Source organism: Mya arenaria, chromosome 2 (genome assembly GCF_026914265.1).
Source record: "Mya arenaria isolate MELC-2E11 chromosome 2, ASM2691426v1".
NCBI classification, from domain to species: domain Eukaryota; kingdom Metazoa; phylum Mollusca; class Bivalvia; order Myida; family Myidae; genus Mya; species Mya arenaria.
Window position 1 is genome coordinate 64,808,937 of NC_069123.1, and position 15,101 is coordinate 64,824,037.

A 15,101-nucleotide genomic window follows, 5' to 3' on the forward strand; every position below is an offset into this window, starting at 1 on the left:
TGTGATGGCTCTGAACAACTGTTTAAAGTATTAAATCAATTGAATGAATGGTATTGGAGTTTTAAGTGAAAATCCCAACTTGCCCTAAAACTTTAACCTAAGTTTCATAGTCAATCAGGGGCCATAATCTGTATAAAGAATAATATGGAGTTATCTAACCTCATCATGTGATGGTCCTGAACAACTGTGTGAAGTATTAACTCAATTGAATTGTATTGGACTTATAAGTGAAACTCCCAACTTGCCCTAAAACTTTAACCGGATGTCGACGCTTGGGCGAGTATTATAGCCCACCTTTTCTTCGAATTGTCGAGCTAAAAAATGTTTGGCTAAAAAAAAATCCAATCAGGACAAACAAAGAATGGCCAAATGCTAACCCTTTCACATACGAAAAACCTTTACCCCCACCTTCATTAGACAGGAACCTTGCCCATCAGAATTTCTTTTTTTTGCTGTTCTGGGGTGGGTTGTATGTTGAACCAGTAAAAGTATTAAAGCATGTCTATGGTATGAATGCCTTACCTGTAGGGTAGCACAGGTTTAGCTATCTTCTTCACACTTCCAACCCTGACAAAATCCTCAAACCCAAGATCAAGTAAGCTGAAAACAGAATAATAGGAGAAATTGGAATTTAATAAAAGTTCTACTGTCCTGCTGATTTGACGGTTTTTTTTCAAGTAGAAGTGACTCAGTTTTTCCCTTTGGAGGTTTATAACAAATGTATTAAACTTACCATCAGATTTTGATAAGATCTTAAGCAATTTAAACAGAAAAAATCGTGAAAGTTTTCAATTTCCCTCTAAATACCCCATGAGTATCCTGTCAACGGCGACGTTGGTTGTGGATGAGATGAGGAGTTTCCATGGCAACTGTTGCTGTGGTGACTGTGAGAACACCTCCATAAGGAACAGGATGACCACAGACAGCAGGAAACTTTTCCCCGCACCAAACACTCCTGGTGACCATACATTACACAAATTACGAAGTTATCTCATGAGCACAACTCGGAATGATGAAGTTGGTAATCCATCAATTCAAAAAACTGTTTGCTTCTACCACTTGAATTACTAAAATCATTTAAACAGTGTATGTAGATTAATCATAATCATAAGCTAATATTGAAATTTTGAAAGTATAATTTTACAAACATGTTAGTGAATACACTTTAATAGTATAAATCCTTTCGACTTACCATACATGCTAAATTTCAAAATGGACATTCAAAATTAAAAAGAGTGTTACATGCACAAAAATACGGTACTGCTGATTTTGGCTTGTAATGGTTTGTAATGCAGTCTTCAAAACCCTACATGTATTTCCATCCAGTGAGGTACGTAACTAGTAGACGTAAGAGGCTAATGTACAAACATGCAGAAGATAATCCATATACTACCATGTATGAGGAGCACACTGTCAACGTTGTCGGACTTTCCGCGTGTAAACATGGCTGCCACCCTCCGCATTGCCTCCGCTTGGTCAACATTCAGGTGATACTTTTCTATGTACTCACTGGATAATGCCTCCTACATTGGGGAGAAAGGGAGATGGTCAATATCTTCCAAAAGGAAAGTTCTGACAACTATATAATAGAGAGCTTAACTACATTTAAACAGCCTCAACTCACTGTATCATCTGCATATCCCATGGCTTCCAGTCTAACAGTACATAAAGACGAGGGGAACAGTATTGAACTGAATGTTGACAATATGTACTGTCACACTGGAAGCCATGCAATATTTATTTCATTATACCAAACACTATATGTTACCGGGTTAGTAGGTGACCCGATATGGGATATACAGAGCAAAGGAAACAATATTTGGTTTCCTGTGAGCTGTATATCTCATATCGGGTCACCTACTGACCCAGTAACATATATATCACATTAACAACCTGATTACCTGTTTCATTTATTCATCAGAATATTCATCAGAATCGCAAAATAGGCGCCATTTTGGTAAAATATAAATTTGGTGATCCAATATGGAAAATTATTGGGTCACTGTGTGACCAGTCCTGGACCAATGGCGTTGTGTCATTTATGTTAGAGGCATTATATAATTACATAATATAGACCTTTCAGCCCATTTGATCATTTTATTCGGTAATTGTTTTGTTTAGAGAAGTTGCAAATACCTGCTGTTAAAAGCGCTTTCCACCCCAGATTTGGGTAATATTTTTTTCTGTATTTTAAGGTGAGCATGCTATGTAACAGTTTCATGTCAACTGGTCAAAACCGTACTGTCAGTGTGTGGCAGTATCAAATTGCCAATGATGGTATATGGTTATTTTACATGGGCAGGTCCATGAGGTAAAATAATGTTCAATATAGTTTTATAAAGCCTACCATGTGAGCCGAGGTCATGATGATTGGGGTTGAAGTCCTTTCACCCTGCACCAGAAGAGGGGCATGAAACCCGGTAGATGTGGCCAGTTTGGGAGATAGAATGTCTTCACTGCGTCTAGATAAAAGCAACAAACTCTTTGTCAGCATAGGGCAAAAATATTAAAGAATTAAACTATGAAAATCAGCTCAGTGTTCATAAAAGAAGCATTACAAAACAATATTAAAAATCATAAGCCTTCTTAACATATGCTGATTGGAAAAGCTATCCATTCAAGGCCATGTTTATGTATTTTATGAAACTTTTAATCATGTACCAAATCTAAAAACCACAATATAAAAGAATCCAACATATCTGACCTGTGAATAAGCTGTGTCATGATTGGTGGAGAGTTGGGCAGGACGTGATCTCGCAGGTTGTCAAGGCAACTCAGCTCGGAGGATGCGTTCCCAGCAAGGATGGCATGGCATACAACTTTGAAGGATTTATAGTGCTTGTTAGGTATTTCTGGCATGACATTTGGGCAAAAAATCATCAAATTATCAACAACCAAACGACTATGGCAAAGTTTCCATCATATAGCACTCACAATATTACTGCTTAAACAAGAAGAATGAAGCAATATGTAAATCAAATGTTGCACTAATCTGAAGTTAAATGTATTAGAGAATACAATCATTAAAAACCTAGAAACACTTACTTATCATTAAGTAACAGTTAGAATAATAATCCTGATATGCACTTCTAAAATAAAATGTCAAAACTAATCCACTCCAAACTATCAACAACTTACCTCCATTTTGCCAGTTTGAGGGTGAGTATCCAACAACTGGCTCTATCTCCACTTCCATGGAGGAGGATGGGCCGTACCACATGCTCCGGGCCAAAAAACAGGTGCCCCTGGGGAAGTCCAGCTGCTGGGAGATCACCCATAGGTCATCTGAAGTCAATAATACTGTTACTAACAACTGCAATCACTTGTTTATATTTCTCAACAGAACAAGGAGTAATGTTAATCAAACATTTATGTGTGTATCATTCTATACATACCCATAGTGTCAGTGTTTACATGTACAAATAGTCACATTAATATTTTGAATAGTTTTTGATTGAGGGCCAACATATGCTCTACTTGCATGGCTCTTGTGGTCATTTTCAATCCAGAGCATGTATGTATGGGTGATAGGCAACGAACGAGTTCACGATTAGTTGCATGAACTATTCTAATATGTGCCAAGTAAAGGTCATCTGACGAAAAAAAATATATTTGCTTTCAAAACTGTACTCATGGTCAAAATTCATTTCTTTAGCTTTAAAATAAAAAAAGCTGGTTAAAAGGTCAAAGTCAAGGTCATCCAAGGACAACATTGATGCTCGTTTGCAAAACTGTACACATGGTCCAATTTCATTGCTGTAGCTTTAAAAATTAAAAAAAAAAAGTAGGTTAAAAGGTCAAAGTCAAGGTCATCCAAGGACAACATTGATGCTCGTTTGCAAAACTGTACACATGGTCCAATTTCATTGCTGTAGCTTTAAAAATTAAAAAAAAAAAGTAGGTTAAAAGGGGTCCAGGGGCATAATTTCAACTGTTTTGCTAGACTGTCATCATATGATGCTCCACAACAATTATCAAAGGTATGAGCCTTTTGGTTTGAAACAAGACGATTTTGAAAATATTTCTTAAATACCGGTAGGTCTCTAGGAAACTTGTGACCCCTGGGGCAGTGCCAGTTTTGACCCCATGGGCATAATTTGAACAACCATGGAAGCGGACCATTAAATTATGCCTTATTCAAAATAGCAAGGGTCTTTATAGCTTGTTCAGACAAAAAGATTTTCAAACATTCCCAATCTAAGTATACCAAACCTGTGAACCCCGGGGGATGGCCAGTAATGACCCCAGGGGCTTAATTTGAACAAACATTCACAAGCAATTGTGTTTAGATGGATGCCCGAACACACAAACAGATTTTCAAACATTTCCCAATTTAAGTATACCAAACCTGTGAACCCTGGGACGTGGCCAGAACTGACCACAGGGGCATAACAACATTCACAACCAATTGTGTTTAGTAGGTTGCGCGAATGACAGACACTGGCCAATAGAGCTAAAAATGGCCTTTGGCCTTTCAGCAAGAACAAGGGAGAGTAATTCACAAAATCAACTGCAGAACCAAACAGCAAGTTGTCTCCCTTTAATACTAGACTTGACTTTTCATGTAAACTTGGCTTAAAATAGACTTGCTCATGTAGACTTGGCTAAAAATAGACTTAGCTAAAAATAGCATTTTTTAAAACTTTCAAGGCCCATAATCTAGGCATGCATGGGCAGATCTGGCTGGTTTTCGAAAGGTACCAAGCTCTGATGGATATCTAAATACTGTACAAGTTTCATCGTGATACAATCAAAACTGAAGACTGTATCGTGTTCACAAGCAATTGTTTACAGAAGCATTGATGCACGCATGGACGCACGGACGTTCACATTACCATTGCATAAGCTTTTCTGGCCTTTGGTCAGTAGGGCTAAAAACTACAGGATGTCATTTGAGTCTGTTAAGTTTGATATTAACTTTTATGTACAGAATATAACACAGCTAGATAAGCCATGATTATTTTAAAAGAAAATACTGCAGGCCCTACCTTTAGCATACTGTGAGGAGTGTGCCTTGTATGGAAGCTTCAGGTACATCTGCTTGGTCTGGCATGCTTCATCACTTTCTCTGCTGCGCACCCATTTCTATATGTAGTTGGGGGTGATATTAACTCAGGATAGTTTTTCGATGCATATTGCATGATTATAATCATGTCCAAATGTGACAATACATGTGATCGTACAAAGCGATTGATTCTATATAGATATCTTATCAAGTCTATGGTCGTTTCAAAACATCTTCAAAAAGGTAAATTCTGTTAAAATGTTTAGCAAGGATAATATTTGAAGGCATCAAAGATATGATGCAATTAAAGGCTGTCATTCATAAGTTGAAAAGTTTGTTTAATGTATGTAAACAACAAACATACCGGTGGTTTAAAGAACTTTTTTATTTTTTCCTTGGCCCTCTTGATGAGCGTACACTCGCCATAGAAGTGTATGCGGAGGTTTTTCATATGCAGGTTAAGGGCCTCAACACTGTTGATCCTCTGTTTACTATCAACACCACCGCCCCCACCACCCTTACGGCTCTCATCAGCCCACTGGAAAAACTTGAAAACAATGCAAGGAATCAAATTTATACTGAGAGATGGTCAAATCTTGATAATACTATGTAGAGAATACTTAATAATTTTGGAATACCTGGTAAGTAGGATTTTTTACCATGTGACAACAGAACTGTGACTGTGCAAAGGGTGAAGATATAAATTTTTGTCATAACGAGTGTAATAAATTTTGATCACACACTTAAATCAATAAATATTCTGTTTCATATTAGCTTTAATTTACCCAAAACATCAATTTAATTGGAATATCATGTGACAAACATAACATTGTGTTTTCATTTATAAGACATAATAAAAAAATCAGCCTGGCATAGAGAATGCAGAGAAGTTTTTTTAATTACATAAAATGTAATTTTTTTAAACTGACCTCCTCCTCTAACGAATATGATAAACACAAATAAACAGCTACCTACCTTACACTGTTGCTGCCTGCCTGCACTACAAGAGTAGAAATGTCTGCCTTGGTTAGAACCAGCCTTCTTGACCATCACCAATTTGGAGGGAACCCCACACTGACACGCCGGGTTACCGATGGACAGGCCAACCGCAGACGATTCTGAGAAAGAGTCCAGTCAATTGTCAGCATTCTCATAAAGATAACAAAATGTAATGGTGATGAATATGAGAACTGTCTTTGAATTTTGCAATGATATAAATACTTTTCAAAATGAATATTGAAGATTTTTTCTAAAAGTTAGACTATTCAAAACTGTTTCATATGAAATACAATTACATTTAGCTTTTAAACATTTCCTAAAAACACAACATTCAATCACTCAAAACAACCAACTTCCAAAGCTGAGCAAACAAGTTTTATTCTTACTGTGTTCTGATTTTGAGTACCCTGATGTGTCCAGCTTGGACAAGGCATGGTGGAATCTCCTGGCTACTTCAAACAGCTGGGTGTTCAGGTATTCTGATATGATTACATAGTGCCAGACATACCTCATTATTTACAACAGTATTATTTGCACACACATTCAACATAACAGTCTCTTTTTCATACAACAGAAATAAACTTTGATGACAGTAAAGTAACAACTTGTTAAGATAAGTTTATATATAAAGACTTTTACAGAGATCATGTACCGATAATGACAGTGATCTGATCACAAGATTGGCACTAAGACAGATATGAGATAGGCTGGATGAATAGACAAGTGAAAGTACACATCCATTTTCTTCGATGCTGGTCAAGAAATAAACTTAAGAATAAGAACATTTTATAAAGCTAATATTATGGCTTGGATGTACCTGTTATTGTATTCATGAGAATCTGCCTGTAAACCTGCACACTGGGGAATGTTGGGGGTATGGCCGCCTGTCTCTGGACCTGCAGGCCTCCTTCTACCTCACCACGCCCGGGAAACTCCAGTTCCACACTGCCCACAGTCTGAATAGAGAAGTAAGATACAGACACACTAGGGAGTGTTGCGGGTATGGCCGCCTATCTCTAGACCGACTGGCCTCCTTCCACCTCACCACACCCGGGAAACTCCAGCTCCACACTGCCCACAGTCTGAATAGAGAAGTAAGATACAGACACACTGGGGAAAGTTTGGGCTATGGCTGCCGGTTTATGGCACTGCTGGCCTCCTGCTTCCTCACCACGCCTGGGAAACTCTGGCTCCACATGCCCACAGTCTGAATAGAGAAGTAAGACACAGATCCAGTGGAGAAGGTTTGGGCTATGGCTGCCTGTCTCTGGACCTGCTTGTTTCCTTTCCCCTCAAAACTCTAGCTCCAGAATGCCAATAGTAACCTGTACAAATTTTTTTTATATAGAAAACAGATATGCTTTACTTTTAAGACACAAGAAAGACCATGGTCTGTCTTCTCAGCCAGTGCCAGCTTATTCAATTTCTGGTGCAATACCTCTTTTCTAAATCTGAACATCCTACAGAAAAGATTTATTTTATGTATCAAGAAATGAGTTGAACATACATTAAGTTTCAATACATCTTTTATTTCAGACCCACATTACCTTATACTGCTGGTCTGTGAGAGCTCCAGGGGTGTTACAAGGATGAACAGCGGGCAGTTGAGGGGTCCAGGAAATAACCTGAGACCCAGGCCTTGAAATCAGAGGCGGCTTAAACCTAAACAAATAGGTGAAACATTTTATATGCAAGGTAAAAATCGCAATATGGTATACATATAGGATAATTATTTGTTTCAGTGTAAGACAGCAATATATTTCACTGAGTGAGCACCAAAAGTTATACTTCAAGTGACTTTGCCACTTGTTACTAAGTGACTAGTGAAATATTTACTTTTTGTGTTTACGGGGTGAAATATAAAGCAATCTTACAATTTCTTTTTATTTCAGGCTGATAATTGATTAACAACAATTCATTTTTAAAAATTGAATAGGAAAATAGCGTAAAATTTTAGTCAAATTACGTCATCACTGATTTAAACTGAGTTTATCAGGATAATATACATATTTTGTTTTCTATAAACCACCAAAAAGTATGCAAGAAAGGCTGTCAATATCTACATAGTAAGTTCAGGATGTAACTAATAAAACTACAGGAAGATGTACATGTACCTCTTGTTTGTGCCCTCCTTAGTTTTGCTCGTATGCAGTGGCACTGAGTTTCTCTCATGCTTTGTTACACTTCTCTTTCCAGTTCTGTCCAACATATTGACAACGTTATCACTGTCGGTATGACCATTGTGTCTAGCAGGATTGCTCTGAAAACTGCTCTTAGAACTGGCTGGGTTTTCCAGCAGGTTTTCTTTCCTTTCTGATCGAGCCTTTTGCAAGAGTTGTAAACACCTGAATGTAGGCTTGACCTTATTAGATGGTTTATCATTTGAAACAGTTGTCTCCTCCTGGCTTACTTCCACAACATTTGTAGGCTTTAGTGGTGGTTTCCAGCCAATTCTCAGTGTTGGTTGTTCACCTTTACTGGGTATGTTGCCATTTTTTTTAAATAAAGGAATATTATCATCTAAAGATAATGAAATATCTAGTGATGTGTTGAAACAATTTGATGGACTATTTATAGTTTTCAATGTTGGCAATTCAGATTGTGCACTGGGTTCATTTTCTTCAGAGAGAACTTGATTAACATCTTCTTCACCCTTATAATCTTGACTGCCCTCTTCTTTATCAAAACCACTGATGCCATTCATGTCTCTGGGTGTTCCATCACTCTCAACCTTGTCAACCTCTGATATATCAAAATTGCTCTGTTTCATCTCACAACTTATTGTTTCTGTGTTTTCTTCAACATTTTTGCAAAGCTCTTGAATCACTAGAGATTTTTTGTTCTTATCTTCAAGACTATATTGTTCCATTACATTGTCTGCGTCATTTTCATCATGCACAAATATTGGCGTTTCTATCTCTACACAATCAATCTCCTGGGAAGTGCCAGAGGAACCTGTTATGCCTGTGATAATCTCATTATCATCATCAGCCATATTTTCTGATATTTTATCAGCCTCCTCAGCATTTCTATCATCAAGAATGACAAACTCTTTGGCCGGAACAATTTGGTCATCTGGTTTTTGTGATTGTTTTCTTTCACAACCAGAAACACATGTATCAAAATTTTCCTCCAAAATCATTTTGTCAAATGAGTCCATAGAAGCAAAAGTATCCTGTGAGCATTTGTTACTACTCTGAGCATTAGTATCACTAGGCTCTTCAATATCATTGCCTTTAAAATTAGAATCTCCCTTATGATGTCCTTTATAAAAGTTGTCCCTGCTACCAGTTTCAGTGATAGATTTATCTATTTCCCTTTTAATCTTAGTGTTAAACAGTCCCTCTGGTTTATCTATGACAGTGAAATCTCTTTTAGTCTTCACTGTTTTTTGTTTATGAGACAGCTCATATAAACTCACATCGCATTCATCACTACTTTGACTCTGAGCAAATTTCTGCCATTTTGAGGATGACTTTAAACTGTCTTCTAGGTTTTGAGATATTTCAGAGTTTAAAAATTTACTGTTCACTTTTGTTTTACTTCCATTGATCAAAGCCTTGTCTGTTTCACTACCAGATAAATTGTTCCTCTTATTTTCTACAAGTTCAGGGTTACTTTGAGACCAATTCCAATGCTGTTTAGTTTCCAGCCTGTCGATTTCACTTGGCAGATTGAAAGGGCCATCACTTCTAGGTTGCACTCTGTCAATGCTGGAATCATGTATGCTCTTTTCTAAGAATCTATTCCTGAACAGTTGCATTCCTGAGTAAATTGTTGCTTCCTTATGTACAACATCAGTTCCAAAATTGTCCAGGTTACCAGCAACACTGTGAACTGAATTCAACACTTCACTGTGAACACCCATCCTGTATTTAACAGGAGAGCATATATTGTCTGGAACAAAAGGTGTTTGACCAAGCTGGCTGTTCCTTGTCGGAAGGTGGGGTCTATATTGCCCATGAAAATTTATGGGATAATGTAAACTGCCTGGAACAAGGACTGCTGGAAGTAGGCCTCCAGAGGAGCAATTGTGTGGTTGCTGGGAACTGCCGAACATGTTAGGTCCTGGTGGCTCATGCCCCTCCCCTGCCCCACCCACACTCCTGTACATTGGACGGGCCCGGTAGAGCTCACTGTAGATATCCTCATCTAAAAAATACCGCAATATGATGAACATATGAATTGGGCATCAACAGGCCTGAGTTCTGCTATAACTACCTTATTTGGCTCAAGTATAACAAGGTTATATACATACATGCCATATCCCCGGCGGGGGAAAAAATCCCCCGGAATTTCGAACCATCCCCCGGTCTCCCGGCGGGAGATAAAAATCCCCTGGAATTTATAAGAAAAAAAAGAATTTTTATTTATTTTTTTTTTTTTTTTTTTTTTTTTTAGAAATTTTACATCAGGCAATAATGACAAAGTAAGTGAAACCACAGTATGTGAGTGAAACTGGATGCAAAGAAACAACTCCACGAGGGTGAAATGCCAAAAGGAAACTTACAACAAGTGATCAATTAATTGGTAGTAATTATCAAAGGCAAAGAAATATTACTATTTTGGAAGGAAGAAATTAATTATTTATTCTATTCTCTTATTGTCTGAAAGTCATCAAGCTGATAGAGTTAAGCACATTTTTTTAAAAGACTTTGGAGGAAGGTAAATTTAATTTAATTGTCTCGAAAACATATTTTTCCAATGACATATTTTGTTCTGCAAGTGCATTACAGTATGACATGACAGTGTATCATAAGAATGTGATAAATCATGACATAAAATAATTCTGTATAATGAAAAAGTTAAGAGGTTTTCAAAGCAAACTATATGCGAATACATTTTTTCGTACTTGCGTCTAAAAACACTTTAAAATTTGGCCAACTTAGACCTGCTAAAAAAATCCCCCTGAATACAACCAAAATCCCCCTGAATTTTCAGCCTTTTGAACAAATCCCCCTGAATGGTCTCCAGAAAATATGGCATGTATGTATATAAGACTTGAATTTTTAATGAGACTGGAAGATATTTTACCAGTGTTGGGGGTGTGATTATTAAGACAACTACATTATACTGGGAAATGCCAAACAGGCCAAGTGTCACTGAGTGCATTATGAAGAGAGAAACATTAGGATTTCAAAATAATTTAAAATGGAATAGTCAGTTGTTTGTCTGGACAAAAATACTCATGACTAATGCATATAATACGATTAGAACATAAAACTGAAAAGTTGAAGAATGATAAAAACGTGACGTGCAGCTTTGTTGAAAGCCATAAAAGAGAAACACATGATTTGGTTTGGGAGTAATCTGGCACACTGTAAATGTGTCTCAATGTCAGGTGTTGCATGATCCTGTCACCTGTGCTTTGGGATGAGCCTGACTCTGTGTTCCACACTGAGCGGGCCTGGTCAGGAACTATATGGCACTCCTCTCCTTTCATTTTCTGAAATCAACAACAGTTATTTAATACTGTCTGCATCCATGTTTAACTTGATTACATATTATGACAGTAGTGACTTTTGATCCCAAAATAGGACATGGCAATGCTTCTGAACTTGATAAACTCATAACTGAGCAAAAGAAACTACCGGTAATGATTTCCAATGGTTAATTGAGCTTATCAGTAAGACAAACTTATTTTTTTCACTGTTTTAAACCGTTTAACGTTTTTATCGTGTTCTGTTGTCTTTTTTCAAATAAATTTTTGTGTCAATTCCTAAAGGATGTTGCATTACATAAGCGAGGGGACATTTTTTGGAAGCATATAGAAATTGTTCTGTTCGACTGGAATATTTTTAATCAAGTGACAAATTACTGTTTACAGATAAGGTTGCCACATATGAAATATTTACTTTGGTTGTCCACTAGGTGTCTTCAAACAATTATCCTGTATACAGTTCTTTCAAGTTCGAATAATAAATTAAATGATTAAACAGAGATGACCCGATATATATTTTAAAAGAAGTCAATAACTAGCATGCTGGTTTACATAGTTCGAGTGTATGACATGACGTATTCAGACAATAAATTGACAAAAATACTCCAAAGACACAATTTTGTCCTTCACAAAATATCGGTCTATTGACCCTTAAAATAGCAAAACCAGTTTTATCTGAATTTATACAACTAAGATTTACAGTCTACCAAGGCCACAGGTAATGTAATAATATAACACTATGTTTGATGTCATGCTGTCTCATTGGAAAAATGTTTCAATTTATGTTCATAGTTTTCATTTAAGTATGCTTTTCTGTTTGTAGGTGTTTTTGGTTCAAGTAGTTGGTGTCTGCAGATTTTGTGACAGATGTTGAACATAAGGTTTGTTGACACCAACAATGACTTCAAATATGAAATCATGATTGCCATTTTTTCCCCACCATTTTGGGAATGAGCCAGGGCCTTTTTGTTGGGGAAAAATCTTTTTTAAGTAGACAGGAAAGATAAAAGAATGTGATCAAGTGTGTTTCTTTAGGAATGCACGAATTTTTCCTTACAATTTTTTTTGTTTTGTTTATTCTTACTAGGGACTTTTTACACTATAACTGCAAATTTTGTTTTCTCTTTTGGAAAGAAGTCAACGTTTAAGCAATGTTAATGGGGCCAAAGTTGGTCAGAAAAAAACACTTGACTATCATAATCATCTGCTCACAAAATAAGGAAAAGAAATAACATGATAAACACAGAGCAAAATGCTACAGCCTGTACAAATGTATTACTGAACTAGAAAAGTACAAACATCTATTTATATACAGTAAATCATAAATGTGAAAATTACTGTAGAAGGCTTGTTATTCACAAGGCCCATTATGTGAACAATATCAACAGAAATCCCTTACCTATATATGCAATGCTATTTGTTATTTTTTTGACAATTTATTTAACCTAAAGTGAAGTTTTAATTTGTGATTTAAATTTTTACATAAAATTAAATAATGTCAGACATCAAAAGTGAATTAAATGCTTGTTACAATGATACAACATCACCACAAGTTAAATATGGCCTCTTTATTAACAAATATTGAAAATTGAGAAATAGAACACTCTAAACTGACATTTTGCCAAAAAAACACTACTGGACGTTGATTAAGTGTAGGCTAAAAATAACAATATTACGTTTACTTAAATGATTAACTGTCAGTTTCTGTATGGTGTGTGTTAATAAAGATATGGAAAAATAAATCAAAATAAAAAATTGCCAATACAAAATCTATTAGAGTCCCTTAACTGGAATTGTGAATATCAGTAAACATAAGAAAATATAAAGGCCGCTGAAATTTAAAGCAAGTTACACTACCTATGTTGTGTACATACCTTGACACAGAGAGTTGTATTTTCATTCCACAAGGGTTTTCCTTCATTCCAGCCAATATAGAACTGTGGTGAGGACTTCTCACTTCCCACTGTAATAAGTTTTATGTTACATTTAATAAGTTGGGTAAATTACGTGATTTTTAACAGTCTTCTGTTTGTTATGGTGGCATATAACTGCCATAAGATAACCAGATAAAGTTCGTGAATTGCTTCAGGTTGACCGCTTAATGTTATGATTATATAGCTATCTAGTTAATATTCCCGAAACCTTTTCAGTAAGATAAATATCAAAATACTAAAACCAGACTTGAAAGTGCCCAGAACTGCCAGCTGTTACATTTTCATGTCTACAACACTAACAGGTTATCTAGTCATGGTTTGTGAATTTGACTTAATAAGTAACATAATAACTGGTTAACTAGATAAGATTCAAGTTTCCAGTTATCTAAAAATGTATTTCTGGCTTCTAGCACTAACTAGCTATCCAATTATGATTTGCGAATTCCACTTAGTAATACAATAACTGTTAACTAGATCAAATTCATGTTACCACTAAAATATCTATTATTTATATATAGGGCACACCAAATGGATATTTCGTTCCACGGATTTACCGCTCCTATTTTTTTGAAAATGTAAAAAAAAAAAAAAAAATTTGTGCGCCCGCACCTTCATTTTGATCGCCAAGCAGATTTTTTTCAGGTAATAATTTATTAAAAGGCTAAAAATAATCAAGTATAATTTTTCTAAGCTAGTTTTCGGGTTTGTGTAAAGGGAAGTTACCGATGCGTAGTGTTTTTATACTGTATATCGATCGGTTTAGCATGGGTTTCAATAAATTCAATCAAAATGGCAGCTTCCCGTATAAACAATGTGGCTCAAAGTTTGGAAATTAAATCTTATTTTTGACAATAAATATGTTTTGAGCATACTTGAAGTCATTGTTGATCATCTCATGCACTAAAGGATCATTATTTAAAGCAATCATTATGCAATAAAGCATGTGAATCTGAGACTGGTAGCGATTATATTGCATAATTGGTGACTCGTTTTGAATGGAAATCGGAATGATCAACTTAGAACTATTTTATTCAAGTCATAATACAAGGGACCAAAATTTTACCTCGTAACAACGATGCTGAAGATGACAGGTCAACTTAACTGGAACATGAGTCATTGTTTGGTCCAAATTGATGTATCAAGCTCATTTTTGATCAAATTCTGACAAAACTACAGTTTTGAACAAATATCTTTTCACAAATAGCGATATAAACACTGGTCTGGATATACCTCAACATAAGTAAGCCTAAGTTTATCACCTTATATTTTGTTTTTATTTGCAGCTTAATCCGGGATTGTAATGCACTTGTCAATTGTAACCATTGCCCTGCCCACCCCTTGCCCTTGTTCCAGGGGACAGCAGAGACAATGGGCTGTGTTTTTACCTTTCAGGTGGCCCCGCAGTGCCTAGTGAATGTGGTTTTGTCTTCATATTGAAAATAGTCGGGAATGGGCCTCACATAGGTATTCGGGGTTGCGGGGCCATTTGGCAGGGATTTTACCAGCAGTGTGTCCCTGCAGGTCGGGTGTTTTGAGAGACCGAAAGTCAAAGTCCCCGCTATTCCGGACTTGGGGAGGTGGGGCATATACAATTGGCTGGTGCATAAAAACATCTAAATAACCAAAAAATTTACTCTGAAAAATACCCTTGTTTTTGTTTTTGTTTTAATAAGCACATGTCATTGCATTTTCTGTGTTAATAAAAACAAAATTTAGTCTATGT

The 15,101-nt window shown here is 36.3% G+C and overlaps 1 protein-coding gene across 1 annotated transcript in view; it reads right to left on the bottom strand.

Annotated features, from left to right (window-relative positions):
• Positions 1-15,101, bottom strand: part of LOC128216674 (protein ZGRF1-like) — a gene marked incomplete at its 3' end in the record, with an annotated part of 55,347 nt that overhangs the window by 15,611 nt on the left and 24,635 nt on the right. Inside the window, exons 8-22 of the mRNA XM_052923312.1 lie at positions 13,319-13,407; positions 11,366-11,450; positions 8,119-10,156; positions 7,552-7,666; positions 6,822-6,960; positions 6,391-6,483; positions 5,981-6,123; positions 5,370-5,552; positions 4,989-5,085; positions 3,139-3,285; positions 2,705-2,819; positions 2,348-2,462; positions 1,394-1,523; positions 808-955; positions 523-600 (exon numbers count right to left, since the gene is read on the bottom strand). Of these exons, the coding sequence (XP_052779272.1) occupies positions 523-600; positions 808-955; positions 1,394-1,523; positions 2,348-2,462; positions 2,705-2,819; positions 3,139-3,285; positions 4,989-5,085; positions 5,370-5,552; positions 5,981-6,123; positions 6,391-6,483; positions 6,822-6,960; positions 7,552-7,666; positions 8,119-10,156; positions 11,366-11,450; positions 13,319-13,407 (3,715 nt within the window). The remainder of the gene's footprint in view (positions 1-522; positions 601-807; positions 956-1,393; positions 1,524-2,347; positions 2,463-2,704; positions 2,820-3,138; positions 3,286-4,988; positions 5,086-5,369; positions 5,553-5,980; positions 6,124-6,390; positions 6,484-6,821; positions 6,961-7,551; positions 7,667-8,118; positions 10,157-11,365; positions 11,451-13,318; positions 13,408-15,101) is intronic.